Below are 14,762 nucleotides of genomic sequence, written 5' to 3' on the forward strand. Positions count from 1 at the left end.
CTGAAGGCCCCACAATGCATCCCAGCTAAGACAGAAATCTCATCATTATCCTACTTCATAGATGGGGATAGGGATATGGGGGTGGGGGAGATAGAATTGTGCCTGGCAAACAGAGAAAGAGTGTTTGCAAGGAGAGATAAATGGGTTTTACAGGGGGACCATGTGTAAGACCCAAAAGGGCTTCTTCACCTGCTGTAAGTTGAATTTATTTATTATGTTCTGGACTGCTCCCAAAAGTTTCTCTCCACCTGAGACAGGCCTGGTCCCCTGCTACCATTGGGGTCCTTTCAACCTAGTGATCTCCCTGAGGGTCACCAACGGTATAGATCCACATGTTTGTAATATAGACAATGGCTAGATTCTCCCCAAGGCCCAGATTCTTCCCGCTTGTAAGTTATACGCCATAGCAAGGTACAACCCACTACAACACCAGTGCGGGTCATAGGGCTCTCTAAATCCCTGAAATCAACACTGACTTTCACAAGTCATGCACATATGTGTTATGGACATATGTGAAAATTAGTTTCTTCAAACATGAGCATCATCTTTACTGTCTACATGTAATATTATAAGGTTGAAAAAGTAGTGGGCCGCCTCAAAAAATGTGCTTGATTTTAAAATATCTTAGTCACAGTTTCTATGACAACCAACCTCTACCCACTTCTGTACTACAGAGTCTTTTGTACTTGGTCACAGGAGAGTTCCAGAGGTTAGAGGCGTCAGAAAGATTAAAATATAACAGACTTGAAATGGGGCTCCAGGGGGAGTGTGTGTGTGTATGTGTGTTGTGGGGGAGAGGAGCAGAAGTGCTGAGGGAGAATGAAAGGAGGATCAAAGAAGTGAGATCTGGTACAGTCTTAATCTCCATTTTACAGAGGAAGTAACTGAGGCACACAGAAAAGATAAGTGACTTGCCTAAGGTCACAGAGCAGGCAAGTGGTGGAGCAGGGAATTATAAACCAGGTCCTCTTACTCCTAGGCCTGTGCTCTTTCCACTAGGCAACACTGCTTCTCAGCATTCATACCTCCCCCTAGACACCTCTTTTTTGTTTCAGCCAAGCAAGCAAACAGTGAGTATGACCACCAAGTGTTAATATGGAAGTTCCACAAAGACCCAGGCAAATACTGCAGAGGATATAGAAGCTGGCCCAATCTGGTACAGTCCATGGGATGCTATTCTGCTGCCCGGGAGATGGTAATAAATAGTAATAGCATTTAGTAGTAATACTATTTTTTTAGGTGCTTACCATTTGCAGAGCACTGTGCTAAGCACTGAGAAAGCACAGGTTGAAATCGGACCCAAATGTCATCCCTCAAGGGGCTCACAATATGTAAGGGTCTTTGGAGAATCAATCAATCAATGGTATTTATTCAACACTTACTGTGTGCAAAATACTTTACTAAGGTCTTGGGAGTAAAATACAGTAGAGTTGGTCATTTACTGTGAGCCCATGTCCTAAGTAATGTTGGCAGATAAGTTCCAACCCAGAACCCCTGGAAAGTGATATGAAATTCCTTTACCTGACTTTATGCTGTAATGATAAATGTCACTAAGCTATTTTTAAAATATTGAATACTTGAAGAGTTGTAATATGATGATGCATTTGTTTATGAGATTGCTCTTTAGTGAAGAATTTGTCAATTAAGGCTGCAGCTCAACTTAAATTTCCTGATAGAGTACCTGGTACCAGGCTAAAACCTTCTGAAACCTCACATCTTTGAATTCCTCACTCCATGAGTGCCTTCTTATTCGATCATATTTAAAGATTCATCAACTTCCATGAAAACTGATGAATTTTTTTTTGAGGTTTTTGTGGTGGTGGAGAAAACACAACATACTTCATCTATTTTGACATCTTCCAGTGATACAGTGGATTAGTACTGTTCTCTATACATGACATATGCTCAATAAATAGCATTGATTGAATGAATCAAGAAGGCTGATAAGGTCTTCAGATCTATGTTTCCTCTGAAGGAAACATTACACCTATATCATCTAATTCTAAAATATGTGGTGTTTGATTATCTGTTCAAGATCTCTTCAATGCCTTGAAAGTCTGACACAAACTACGGGCAGAATTTCCTCCAGAATCCATTCATTGTTGATTATCTAATTTCAGGCCTCAAACCACTTGTGTTATTCACTCCATTTTAAATGCTATAGGACTTTGATAATTCTTTAAAGATCGGACCAGCTTCTATATTCTCTGCAGTAATTGTCTGGGTCTTTGTGAGACTTCCATAACACTTCATGGTCACAATAACTGTTTGCTCCATTGGCTGAAACAAAAAAGTTGTCTAGGGGGAGGTATAAATGCTAGTGGAAAGAGCACAGGCCTGGGAGGAAGAGAATCTGGTTTCTAATTCCTGGCTCCACTTGTCAGCTGTGTGACCTTGGGCAAGTCACTTATCTTCTCTGTGTGCCTCAGTTACCTCATCTGTAAAATGGGATTAAGACTGTGAGCCCTTTGTGGGACAGGGACTGTGTACAGGGACAATGACCTATCCCAGTGCTTTAGGACAGTGTATGGCACATAATAAGCTCTTAATAAATACCATGAAAAATAAATAAAAATATCTAGAAAGGAAATATATCCAGGTAACAGCCACACAATCCAAACCTTTTCAAAATCACCAAGTCAAATGAATTTTGAATTATAAATAATAATGGTGGTATTTGTTAAGCGCTTACTATGTGCAAAGCACTGTTCTAAGCGCTGGGGGATACAAGGTGATCAGGTTGTTCCACATGGGGCTCACAGTTTTAATCCCCATTTGACAGATGAGGTAACTGAGGCACAGAGAAGTTAAGTGACTTGCCCAAAGTCACACAGCTGGCAAGCGGCGGAGCCGGGATTCGAACCCATGAACTCTGAATCCCAAGCCCAGGCTCTTTCCACTGTGCCACGCTGCTTCTCTATAAAGAATATTGAGGGAAGGTATTCTGAAAAGAACACACTAGTTTTTATCCAGATTTCTTGGAAGAAACTTCCAGTGGAAATTGGCACACCTCCAACTAACGAAATCTTAATGCAGTCTCAGGATTTTTGTCTGAGAAGAACAGAAATCAGAATGGCAAACAGAAGAGCATTTTCAATTCTAAATCCAGATGAGAAAGCCCTCCATTAATTTATGGTGCTATCTTGCTTAAAGTCCAAATATTGTGAAAGGATGCCTCATGTCCCAAGTTAAGGGAATGGCCTAAAAGAGAATTGAAACTGACCATCATATTCTATGACTACATAACAAATGATTATAATAATACTAATAGTACTTTGTAAGTGATTACAGTATGTCAAGCACTACTGCAATAGATACAAAATATTCAGATTGGACATGTCTGTCCCATATCACTTTGCTGATGAGAAAACTGAGTCAGAAAAATGAAATGACTTGCCTTAAGTCACAGAGCAGAAAAGTGGTTACTCCCAATCCCATGTTCTTTACACAAGGCCATGCTATTGACATTTCACAAATGTTATATTTGGCTCTGGGGGGGCAAAATGGCAATGGAAATAGCATGGGTCTGGGAGTTGAAAGACCTGTGTTCTAGTCCTGCCTCTGTGCCTGGTCTGCTGTGTGACTGTGGACAAGTCATTTAATCTTTCTCAGTTTCCTCATCTGTAACTTGGGACAAAATCCTGGTGCTCCTGAAAGCAAGACTGTGAGGATAAATGAGATCACTAATGTGAAAGTGCTTTTTAAAATATAAACACTATCCAAAAAATAAGGTATTCTTAGAAATTATCAGCACCACTGTCATACTTACTACTAGTTGGAAATATAAGATAATCCTGAACAGTTATAATAATGCCATTCTGAAATGCCATCAGGTTATAAGTATTGTATACACTTTCATGAAAATATCTCTTCTGAAGGCGACAACTGTAGATTGTGTATTAGGGGGTCAGAATGGGAAGAGAAGGTCATAATTCAATTTTATTAACATGAATAATTTGCTTTGTCCTGATTTTCCTTGGTCAACGCTGATTTTCAATGATAAATTGCCACCATCGTACAAATGATTTTTGAGAGTTTTATAAAATTTTTGAGATTTTTGAGAGTACGAATTAAAATCATACACTGAAAATCCAGCACCAAAAATTCAGTTCAGCTCATTTTGCCATAATTCAGTAATGGTGATCTGGAATTTCATTCAAGTAACTGTTGATTCAGTGGGAATTAGTGGGTTAGGTGTTAGGTGGTTTGAAGATACCACCATGACTGACTTTTTTTTTATACACATGCCTAGATTACTGTTATGTCCATCATTAGTAGACTGCTTTGTACTTTTATCACTTACTGTTCTTTTACAAGGATATACAAATTACTGTAGAGTACATTAAAACTGAGGCACAGTTTTAGAGGTATAGCAGCATCAGATCTAGACTGACACCATATAGAAACACATAACCGTTTAACCCCTCACCAATTCTATTTGCACACTTATGGATTGTATTTTATAGAGATAATGACTCCTTTAGGGAGACAGTCATTCTCTAATATGTCCATTGAGTTATATCAAAATTATAGAATGAAAACCTGTGTTGTAAGAGAACTGACTGTATTATCTTAACCTGTCCCTAGAGCCAAGATCATATTCTCCAATTCGATACGGGGCAATTTCCAAACAACTTTAGGGGAAGATAAGACACACTCCCCAAAACACTAAGTTACACGGCCCAAAATGAGTCAATTCGATTTGCCAGTCAATTAACCATAGGTTCAGATTTTTGCCTCCTAAAATATTCCACTTTAACAATTTCAAGATTTTTAATACAAATCATTCTCTCACTTGGTGATCCCTAAAACTATTCCCATTTTGTTTGGTATGGAGGAGTGAATGGTGAAAGGAATCTCTTTAGAAAAAGAGGATCTTCCATCACCTGCTCTGACAGATTCCTGTCCTGATCCTGAATCCCAGCACTCCACTAAGTCCCTCCCTCATCTCCAGGGATACCTGACCCCTTATTTCCTAGTCCAAGAAGTGCTAGGGACAGGGGAAGCAAATAAGATCTCAGAGTGTTAGGATAGGAAGGAAGGAAAGAGCCCTGGTTATCCTCCCCAATCTCCTAGTCCTCTCCATCTAACCCAAGTCCTCCCTAGGCTCTGAGGGATCGGATCTGGAATTGCTATAAGGAACTCTTGGGCTTCCAACTCCCAAGTCCTCATTCACTGCACTCTAATTCCCACTCCTATGGCTTCAGAGCATGGGCCAAGTTGCAGAAGCCCGAGACCAGGGGAATTCACCTGATAGCCACTCCCATAGCCTACATCACAAAAGTGACCTTTGGTGGCCCGTCAAGCAACAAGGTGGACCTCGTCACTCAGTGCTCCCACTGGGGATGTGATCACCTGCATCCTTTCTCAACCTTATACTTTAGGATAAGATCAATTCTATGTGAGGATGTAATCTGGATAACTGATTAATCATGAGCTAGTCGGATGGCGTGCCAAAGACTAGTTCACATTGGTCAAAGTCAAAGATTACATTGTGAATTTTTTTATTGTTTTTATTTGCAAAATCATCAGAATAATACACTTGATTATTCATCATGTAATGCATTCCTTGAGAGAAGAAGTTCAGTCACTTTGGAAAGCAATTCTTAGAGATATTTTCCATGTCATATTTAATTTTTTAAATGATGAATAACGCATTATAAAAATTTACAATAAATGACACTTGATAATTCTATGCAAGTAGTAAAACAATTAGAATAGTGAGGGAACAAACACTTTTGAATTGAACAACTCAATCGAAGTACCAGATTTGGAAATAGGACCTCTGTAAATCAGACTGACAAATCTGGACATCTAAATATGACCGCATTCTCGACATTTTTTTTAGTATTTGGTGGTTTAAATCAGGATTTTTTCCCCCAACTTGATATTTTTGTAATATAAAACAACATGGCTTGGATTTAAACTGAAATTTTCTATTTGTAATGTAAATTGGCAACATCAGAAATTTAAATATGCTTAAGCAGCTGAAAAAATTTGGTTTTAGAAGGTTCCAAGCAATTACTCAATCAATGATATTTCTGTGAGTAGCGGACTGTACTAAGTGCTTGGAGGAGTAAACACAGAGTTGGAAGACACATTCCCTGCCCACAATGAGCTTGCAGTCTGGAGGTGGAGACAGGCATTAATAGAAATTATGAATGTTCTAAAAGCTTCCCTTCATAAGCATTTCTATAAATATCTTCACTGGTCTTTCATCGGGAAAACTTTCTGCCCATTAAAGAGATTAAATTATCACTGGCCCCCTGTTTTTTATGTTAGAGAACCAAATTACTGTAGTTCTTATTGCTTCACGATGATACCACACATCATAATAATTTGAAAGGAATGTCCCAGTTCTATCAAAGAAATGCATAGGATAAAAGTTTCAATAACATTTTCCAGAATTCTTAAACAGTAGCAAATGAAAGGATCTCCTCATAATTAGTGCCTTCAATTTCTATCAAAACTCGAGCCCAAAGCATGCTAATTTTTAAAATGAACAAGGAGAGAATCTACAAACTCTCTAAGCAAAGCCTATTGGGAAATACGGAATACATTTAAATCTTTCCATTATGCAATAGCAAACAACTCATCCAGTTTTAAATTTCCATGATTTGATAATGACAGTTATAGACCCAGTAAAACATACACTTTGTGTATGTGATCATACTTGGTTACCTGAGGGAAAGTATCCTTTTTTTTAAATAACCTAAATTGTTAATAAAAAGTTACGGCCATGTCAATTTGTTGTTCTTTTAATTTGGTCTTATTTCATTTTATTGCCCATGCTGTATAAAGGTAGGTTGCTTATTCCTACTAAACACTATGTTTTGTTTTTTTCAAATTCTAAGGTTATTAACTGTATTGGAAAGAAGACTGATCTCAAAATTGGCCCATAAAAGCAGACCTAAAAGGCTAAAGCAATGAGTCCATAGTTCACACTCTGGCTTTCAAACAAACATTTGGCTACCCATACTGCCTCTCTTCAAACAAGGCCAACTATTTGTAGCAAAATTGCAGGAAGAATGAAGGTCCTGAAACCCAATGTTTTTAATAATCCTGCTCTTCACTGAGCATAATATGAAACAAAATCTTTGAGAGATAGGACCTTAACTTGATAAACTATATCAACATGCAGTCTTCTATTGTATTTGTGTTACTTAAATTTAGTAAGATATGAATCTTCAACTATAATAAAAATAAAGTCCTAGGTCAAAAGCTTGGGTGCCAAAATTTTCATGACAGAATAAATCAGTCTCTCCTTAACCATAGATGTGCTAATCAATCAGCCAATCAATCAATATTACTTATTGAGGATTTACTGTGGGCAGAGCACTCTACTAAGCTTTGAGAGAAAGTGCAATGGAGTTGGTAGACACCATCTCATACCTGATAACAAAAGTTTTGTTTAAAAACATTTATGACCCATTATAAAACACATTTCTACTTCAGGATAAAACAACTACAGTAGCAGGTTTGAAGTGATTATGTTAGATGTAGATGCAAGTTTAGAATTTAATTAGTACATGCAACTCTCTTCCTTACCTTTAGAGAATCAAAGCAGGCAATTACCCGGCCATTTTCAACCTGGCAACTTTTGGGGGGATGCGCAAATTTGCATTCCTCATCAGAGCGTGAACAAGTTCCTCTCTGAAACTGTCTGCACACTTCTAATGTCAGCCATTTTGTATCTCTCACAGGAGCAACGTTCAAAGCCATGACGAAAAAGTAAATTAGATTTTGTGAATTACTATTAAATGAATTATGTCAATTCAAGCTCCAAAAACTAGAGGTAAGAAAAAAAATGCATACAGCTCTTAGCCTCAAAGAAGTAATAAATTGCTTAATGGAGTCCAGTATGCACAAAGCAGAACAAGAAAAGACAATTTATCAGCAAGCAGTCACTCATCAATCAATATGCCCCACTTGTAGACCGTGTACTGCAATAAAAACCCGTTCAGTGTCATCTCTGGCTGTAAAATGTCTGCGTCTCTTGATTGTTCCGCTGACACCACTGTTTTTAATAAAGTGACTCCAATGTAATGGCACTCCTTGAAAGAATATTAGTTCTTCGTATGCTGTTGCTGGTATTGATTACAGCTGGAAAAATCACACAGTCAGCTGTTCAAGTTCTAGCAGTTCCTTTTTCCTTCTGTCTTTTTAATGTTGAAGTCAAGCAATTGGTACACTGAAACGGTTGAGGTATCTTCTGCCATACATAAGGTCAGGACAATGGGTAGTTGGCAGAGACCAAGCTTTGAAAACACAGACAGACGTGTAGCAGCAGTTTCCAGCAAAAGTGACTTCACATAGGCACTTTTAAATCATGAACCTGACAAAATATAAATAAAATATAATTTTTTTAATCCAATTCCATTTAAATTAACACTTCTAAAAGTCATCAAGTCCTTTTACCTAGAACCTGAAACGATGAAACATAATGGCTCTGAGCAAAAAAAAAAAAAGGTCTTCAAAATATTCTGCCGGACAAATGGAATAATCACTTGAAATAACTGTAACAATAATCTAGGCAACAGTCCAAAAATTAGGCAAAACTCAAAGAGATAAATACGGCAGACAAAGTAATTAGTCATTCAGATTCTAAAACAATTCAATCTAATGTGTTTAGCTGCCAAAACAATATATTAGATCTACAGTTTCCAATTTATTTCACATTAAACTTCCTTGGAAAGCATTGTTGAAATTGTTATAAACAGTTATTTGTGATCCATTCTATTTCATAGTAAAGAAACTAGAAACACAATGACTAATTCCAGGTCCTCCTTTTTCCATAATAGCTTTTCCCTTGTGAATTTTTTTACAGAAGCCAAATCTATATTAACTAAGGAGTGCAAAGAATTGAGGCATATTTCCAGGTAACCATTTTTTTTCCCTTAATTACAAGATTTTTCAAGTGAATTTTTCTCATCTGAATACTCTAGATAAAAACTCAACTCTATTCATTTTGCTCAGATACCTAATACTCCGTATCATATGATATAATAAATAAAATCACTGTTGAAAATAGCTTAATTTTATATTTAATTTGACCAACTTTTTAGAAATAGACCACTCATTCAAAGATAAAAAATTCTATGGAAAATGTCTAAGAAGAGTCAATAATGGAAGGGATATAGCTATTTCAAATAATTGTTTTAGTTGTGTGATGGAATGTTTTTTTATCCAAAATCATCTTTAAAAAGGAAACATATTTTAGGAACATTTTATTAGACCAAGGAACTACACTGAAACCTAAGTAAACAATTTTGTCCTAAAACCAAAGCACAAAATATATAAATTTAGAGTTATTAGTAAAATCATTAAAGCAATTAGTATAACATTCAGTTTCCCTGTACTGAAGTAATTATATTTGCTTTTGTTTATCTATTGAAATTAGTGAAGAACACCTGTGTCCCTCGTGCCCCCTCAACTCAATTACTGTGTAATTAAGTGAGCTATGTTTTTGTTTACTTTTTGTGGGGGTTTTTTTGGCAGGGGGGAGGTAGGGGAACCGTGGGAGGTTATGCTTGGCTCATTGAGCCACCCTAATACATCCATTCAAAGCAACCAGACCAAGCTAAGAAATTTTAAAAGATTATTTTTCAAGTGAATTACCTTTAGTGTGGTCGCTTTTCTACCTCTCCCCATCAGATCCAAACCCTTGATCAAATCTGGAACAGATCAGTCTTTGAGAGAGCTATCAATCAATCGTATTTATTGAGCATGTACTGTATGCAGTGCAATGCAGTTGAAAGAGTAGAATACAACAAAGTTGGTAGACACGCTCCCTGCCCTCACTGGGAATGAGGTAATATATGCCCCATTGTGATAGGCTCTTGGTCAATCTACAGCTAATGCCTGGATTTGACATATTTTCTGTCTTCATACTCCGAATGAAGAGCGTGAGGTAGTTAGAAACTAAAGCGTGAGAATATTCCTACAGGATTAAAAGTATGGGTTAGGTGACATATTTTAAAAGCCAAAGACAGACCTTTCAAAACATAAACAATGACTTCTGTATTAAGGACAATATTTGTATAATGTAGCACTACACCTTCCATTCTTCAAAACATAAATATCAAATTCCATATTGAGGATGACTATTCAGTTTGCAATAGGTTGTCATTAAGCTACATAAATGCATGATCATCAGCTAAAGTTCTTTCTAAATTGATTCTACTGAAAAGTGGTCACCTGTTCTCTGTAACGCTGTTAGGATTGGAGAGAGTGAGGGAATATGGCTGAGGGTTTTTTTCCTTTTTCTAAGAGAGAAAAATTGCTTTTCTGGAATATTTTTTCTAAGACCGTTTCCAGGGGAGGGAAATTTCCTTAGTCTTGGTCTCCTCATAATAAGTTTATTTATTGAAAACTTACTGTTTACTAAACATTTAGAAGAGTACAGTAGAGTTAGGAGCATATTATAGAGTTGGTGGACATGATCCTCATCTTTAGTTGGGGAGACAGACATTAAATGAAATCAAAACTAAGGGAACCAACAGAGTATAAGGAAATGTATGTAATTGTTTTGGGATGGGAATGAGATGCTTAAAGGTTACTGATTTAAGTCCATAGGGAATACAGAAGGGAGAAATAACAGAGCAGGGAGATGAGAGATTAATAATGTTGGTATTTGTTAAGCGCTTACTATGTGCAGAGCACTGTTCTAAGCACTGGGGTAGATACAGGGTAATCAGGTTGTCCCATGAGAGGCTCACAGTTAATCCCCATTTTATAGATGAAGTTAGGGAAGGTTATCTATAGATGATATGATTTTAGTAGAGCTTTGTAGATGCAGAGAGTGGTCATCTTTCAGATGTGAAGGTACAGTGCTCTGCACACAGTAAATGCTCAATAAATACCATTGACTGATGAAAGGGAGAAGAGATGAGGACATGAGCAAGAGACTGACAGCCAGAAAGTATAGTATGTATGATTTTCTGTGGGTGCAGGGGAGAGAGGAAATTGGAATAGGATGCATGTGGATGTCTATCACCCTTGACTATCTTTAATCTCCCTGCCACACCCACTCATGCCCCTCCCACTTTCCCTCTTTCCACTCAGTCAGACTCCTCTTCCTGCCCTTTTCCCCTCCACTAATCTCAATTCACTGGCCCTGCCCCCATTCATGTCCCTTACGCATCAAAATCCCATTCACTGTCCTCTTCTAAGCTTCAGAAAATAGGGTCACTCAGTGTAAATTGGAAATGAAAAAGTGTAGGGAGTACTGAAGGAGGGCAGATGGTCCAAAGAAAATGAAAGAGAGCATACAGCTGATCTTGCCTGAACACTATGGGCCTTGCAGTGAAATCCTACTGGCAGAAATTTAGACATAACGGTAACTTCATCATTTCAAACTCATCGTTGACTGCATTAGCTCTGCCTCTCCTCCATCCAGAAACAGTACTTCTTCATCTTGACTCCCATGCACACTGCTCACGCCAGCTGTTACAGACCTTTAACTCCCTCCTCAAACTCCCATCCCTGGCCTCTAATGGGCTTGCCACCTATTTTGTCAAAAAAAATTGAAACCATCAGGTGTGAGCTCTCTAAACTCTCCCCTGCACGTCCCCAGCCCTGTTTTCTTCTTATCCCTTCTTTTATCCCTTCCTTACCGGCAAGAAGTCAAGAGATCTCCCACCTTCTCTTAAAATCCATCCCCTCCACCTGCACTTCCAACTCCATCCCTTAGTACCTTATTAAAACACTTGCCCTTTTCCCCCTTCCTTCCATTTCAGTAGCTCACTCCAAAGCATCCATCCCCACTGTTTTCAAATACATTCATGTATCCCCTATTCTAAAAAAGCTCTCCCTTGACATTATGGCACCCTCCACTGTGCCCATCTCCCTCCTACCATTCCTTTCCAAATTCCTCGAGCAAATTGTTCACACTCATTGCTTCCACTTCCTCTTCTCCAGTTCTCTTGACTCCTTGAAATCTAACTTATGCCCCCTCCACTATACAGAAATTCCCCTCTCTAAAGTCACCATGACCTTCTTCTGGCCAAATCCAAGGGCCTCTACTATATCCAAATCCTCTCAGCTGTCCACAGTGTAGACCACCTATTACTCCTTGAAACACTAACTTTGGCTTCACTGGCATTGGCTCTCTTGGTTTATCTCCAATTTCTCAGGCTGCTCATTCTCAGTCATTCAATCGGATTTACTGAATGCTTACTGTGTGCAGAGCACTGTGCTAAGCCTTTGGGAGAGTACAATATAATAAACAGACATTCCCTACCCACAACAATCTTACAGTCTAGAGTGGGCTCCTCTTCTGCCTCCCACATTCTAACTGTGGAAGTCCATCAAGATTCAGTTCTAGGTCCTCTTCAATACTCCAGTAACACCCACTCCCTTGGAAAACTGATTCACTTCCACAGCTTCAACTACTATCTCTAAATGGATTATTCCCAAATCTTCATCTCCAGCCCTGACCTCTCTCCTTCACTGCACCTTAGGAAATCCTCCTGACCTCAGGATATCTTTACTTGGATGTCTCATGGACACCTCAAACTTAACAGAACAAACAAAAAGAGCAAACTTAACATCTCAAAACAGAACTCCTCATTTTCCCAACCAATCCCTGTCCTCTCCTAGACTTCCCCATCTCTGTAGAAAACATCACCATCCTCCACATTTCACAGGCCCATAACCTTTTTGTTTCTCTTTGTCAAGCATTTAACTATGACCCAGGCATGGCCTTAAGTGCTGGCATAGATACAAACTAATCTTCCTGTCATTCATTCATTCATTCAGTAGTATTTATTGAGTGCTTACTATGTGCAGAGCACTGTACTAAGCACTTGGAATGTGCAATTCGGCAACAGATAGAGACAGTCCCTGCCCATTGACGGGCTTACAGTCTAACTCGGGGAGACAGACAGACAAAAACAATAGCAATAAATAGAATCAAGGGGATGTACATCTCATTAAAACAATAGCAATAAATAGAATCAAGGTGATGTACATCTCATTAACAAAATAAATAGGGCAATAAAAATATATACAATTGAGCAGACGAGCACAGTGCTGAGGGGAGGGGAAGGGAGAGGGGGAGCAGCAGAGGGAAAGAGGGTAAAAGGGGCTTAGCTGAGGGAAGGTGAAGGGGGGATAGAGGGGCAGCAGAGGGAGCAGAGGGAAAAGGGAAAGCTCAGTCTGCGAAGGTGTCTCAGAGGAGGTGAGCTCTAAGAAGGGTTTTGAAGAGAGGAAGAGAATTAGTTTGGCGGAGGTGAGGAGGAAGGGCATTCCAGGACTGCGGGAGGACTGGCCCAGGGGTCGATGGTGGGATAGGCGAGAACGGGGGACGGTGAGGAGGTGGGCGGCAGAGGAGCGGAGCGTGCGGGGCGGGGAGTAGAAAGAGAGGAGGGAGGAGAGGTAGGAGGGGGCAAGATGATGGAGAGCCTTGAAGCCTAGAGTAAGAAGTTTTTGTTTCGTGCGGAGGTTGATAGGCAACCACTGGAGGTTTTTAAGAAGGGGAGTGACATGCCCAGAGCGTTTCTGCAGGAAGATGAGTCGGGCAGCGGAATGAAGAATAGACTGGAGCAGGGAGAGACAGGAGAAAGGGAGATCAGAGAGAAGGCTGACACAATAATCCAACCGGGATATTATGAGAGCCTGTACAGTAAAATAGCCATTTGGGTGGAGAGGAAAGGGTGGATCTTAGCGATATTATAGAAGTCAGACTGGCAGGTCTTGGTGATGGATTGGATGTGTGGGGTGAATGAGTGAGCTGAGTCAGGGATGACACCGAGGTTGTGGGCCTGAGAGACAGGAAGGATGGTCGTACCATCCACGGTAATAGGGAAGTCAGGAAGAGGACAGGGCTTGGGAGGGAAGATGAGGAGATCAGTTTGGGACATGTTGAGGTTTAAGTGGCGGGCAGACATCCAGGTAGAGACGTCTTGGAGGCAGGAAGAGATACGAGCCTGAAGGGAGGGGGAGAGGACAGGGGCAGAGATGTAGATTTGTGTCTCATCTGCATAGAGATGATAGTTGAAGCCATGAGAGCAAATGCGTTCACCAAGGCAGTGAGTGTAGATGGAGAACAGAAGAGGGCCAAGGACTGACCCTTGAGGAACCCCACCAGTTAGAGGATGGGAAGGGGAGGAGGAGCCTGCGAAGGGGACCGAGAATGAAAGGCCAGAGAGATAAGAGGAGAACCAGGAGAGGACGGAGTCCGTGAAGCCAAGGTGAGATAAGGTGTGGAGGAGAAGGGGATGGTCAACAGTGTCAAAGGCAGCTGAGAGGTCAAGGAGGATTAGGATAGAAGGAGCCATTGGATTTGGCATGAAGGAGGTCATGGGTGACCTTTGAGAGAGCAGTCTCGGTAGAGTGGAGGGGACGGAAGCCAGATTGGAGGGGGTCCAGGAGAGAAAGGGAGTTGAGGAATTCTAGGCAGCGAGTGTAGACAACTCGTTCTAGGAGCTTGGAAAGGAAGGGTAGTAGGGAGATAGGGCGATAACTGGAAGGAGAAGTGGAGTCGAGAGAGGGGTTTTTTAGGATGGGGAAGATGTGGGCATGTTTGAAGCAGAGGGGAAGAAGCCATTGGAGAGTGCCTGGTTAAAAACAGAAGTTAAGGAGGGGAGGAGGGAAGGGGTGATGGTTTTTATAAGGTGGGTGGGAATGGGGTCCGAGGCACAGGTGGAGTGGGTGGCATTTGCGAGGAGGGAGGAGATCTCCTATGAGGATACTGCAGGGAAGGATGGGAAAGTAGGGGAAAGGGATGGGAAGTGGGGGGAGGCAGAAGGAGGAGGGGTGAC

At 40.1% G+C, this 14,762-nt stretch overlaps 1 protein-coding gene across 10 annotated transcripts in view; it reads right to left on the minus strand.

The window, feature by feature from the left end:
- Nucleotides 1-14,762, minus strand: part of MBNL2 (muscleblind like splicing regulator 2) — a 140,393-nt gene that overhangs the window by 81,411 nt on the left and 44,220 nt on the right. For all 10 annotated transcript variants that reach the window (XM_007667984.3, XM_007667982.3, XM_001512604.5 and 7 more), the window contains one exon: nt 7,549-8,335. In XM_007667984.3, the coding sequence (XP_007666174.1) occupies nt 7,549-7,722 (174 nt within the window). In that variant the 5' untranslated portion in view covers nt 7,723-8,335. The remainder of the gene's footprint in view (nt 1-7,548; nt 8,336-14,762) is intronic.

The sequence above is a fragment of the Ornithorhynchus anatinus genome, chromosome 10, assembly GCF_004115215.2.
Source record: "Ornithorhynchus anatinus isolate Pmale09 chromosome 10, mOrnAna1.pri.v4, whole genome shotgun sequence".
Classification (NCBI taxonomy): Eukaryota; Metazoa; Chordata; class Mammalia; order Monotremata; family Ornithorhynchidae; genus Ornithorhynchus; species Ornithorhynchus anatinus.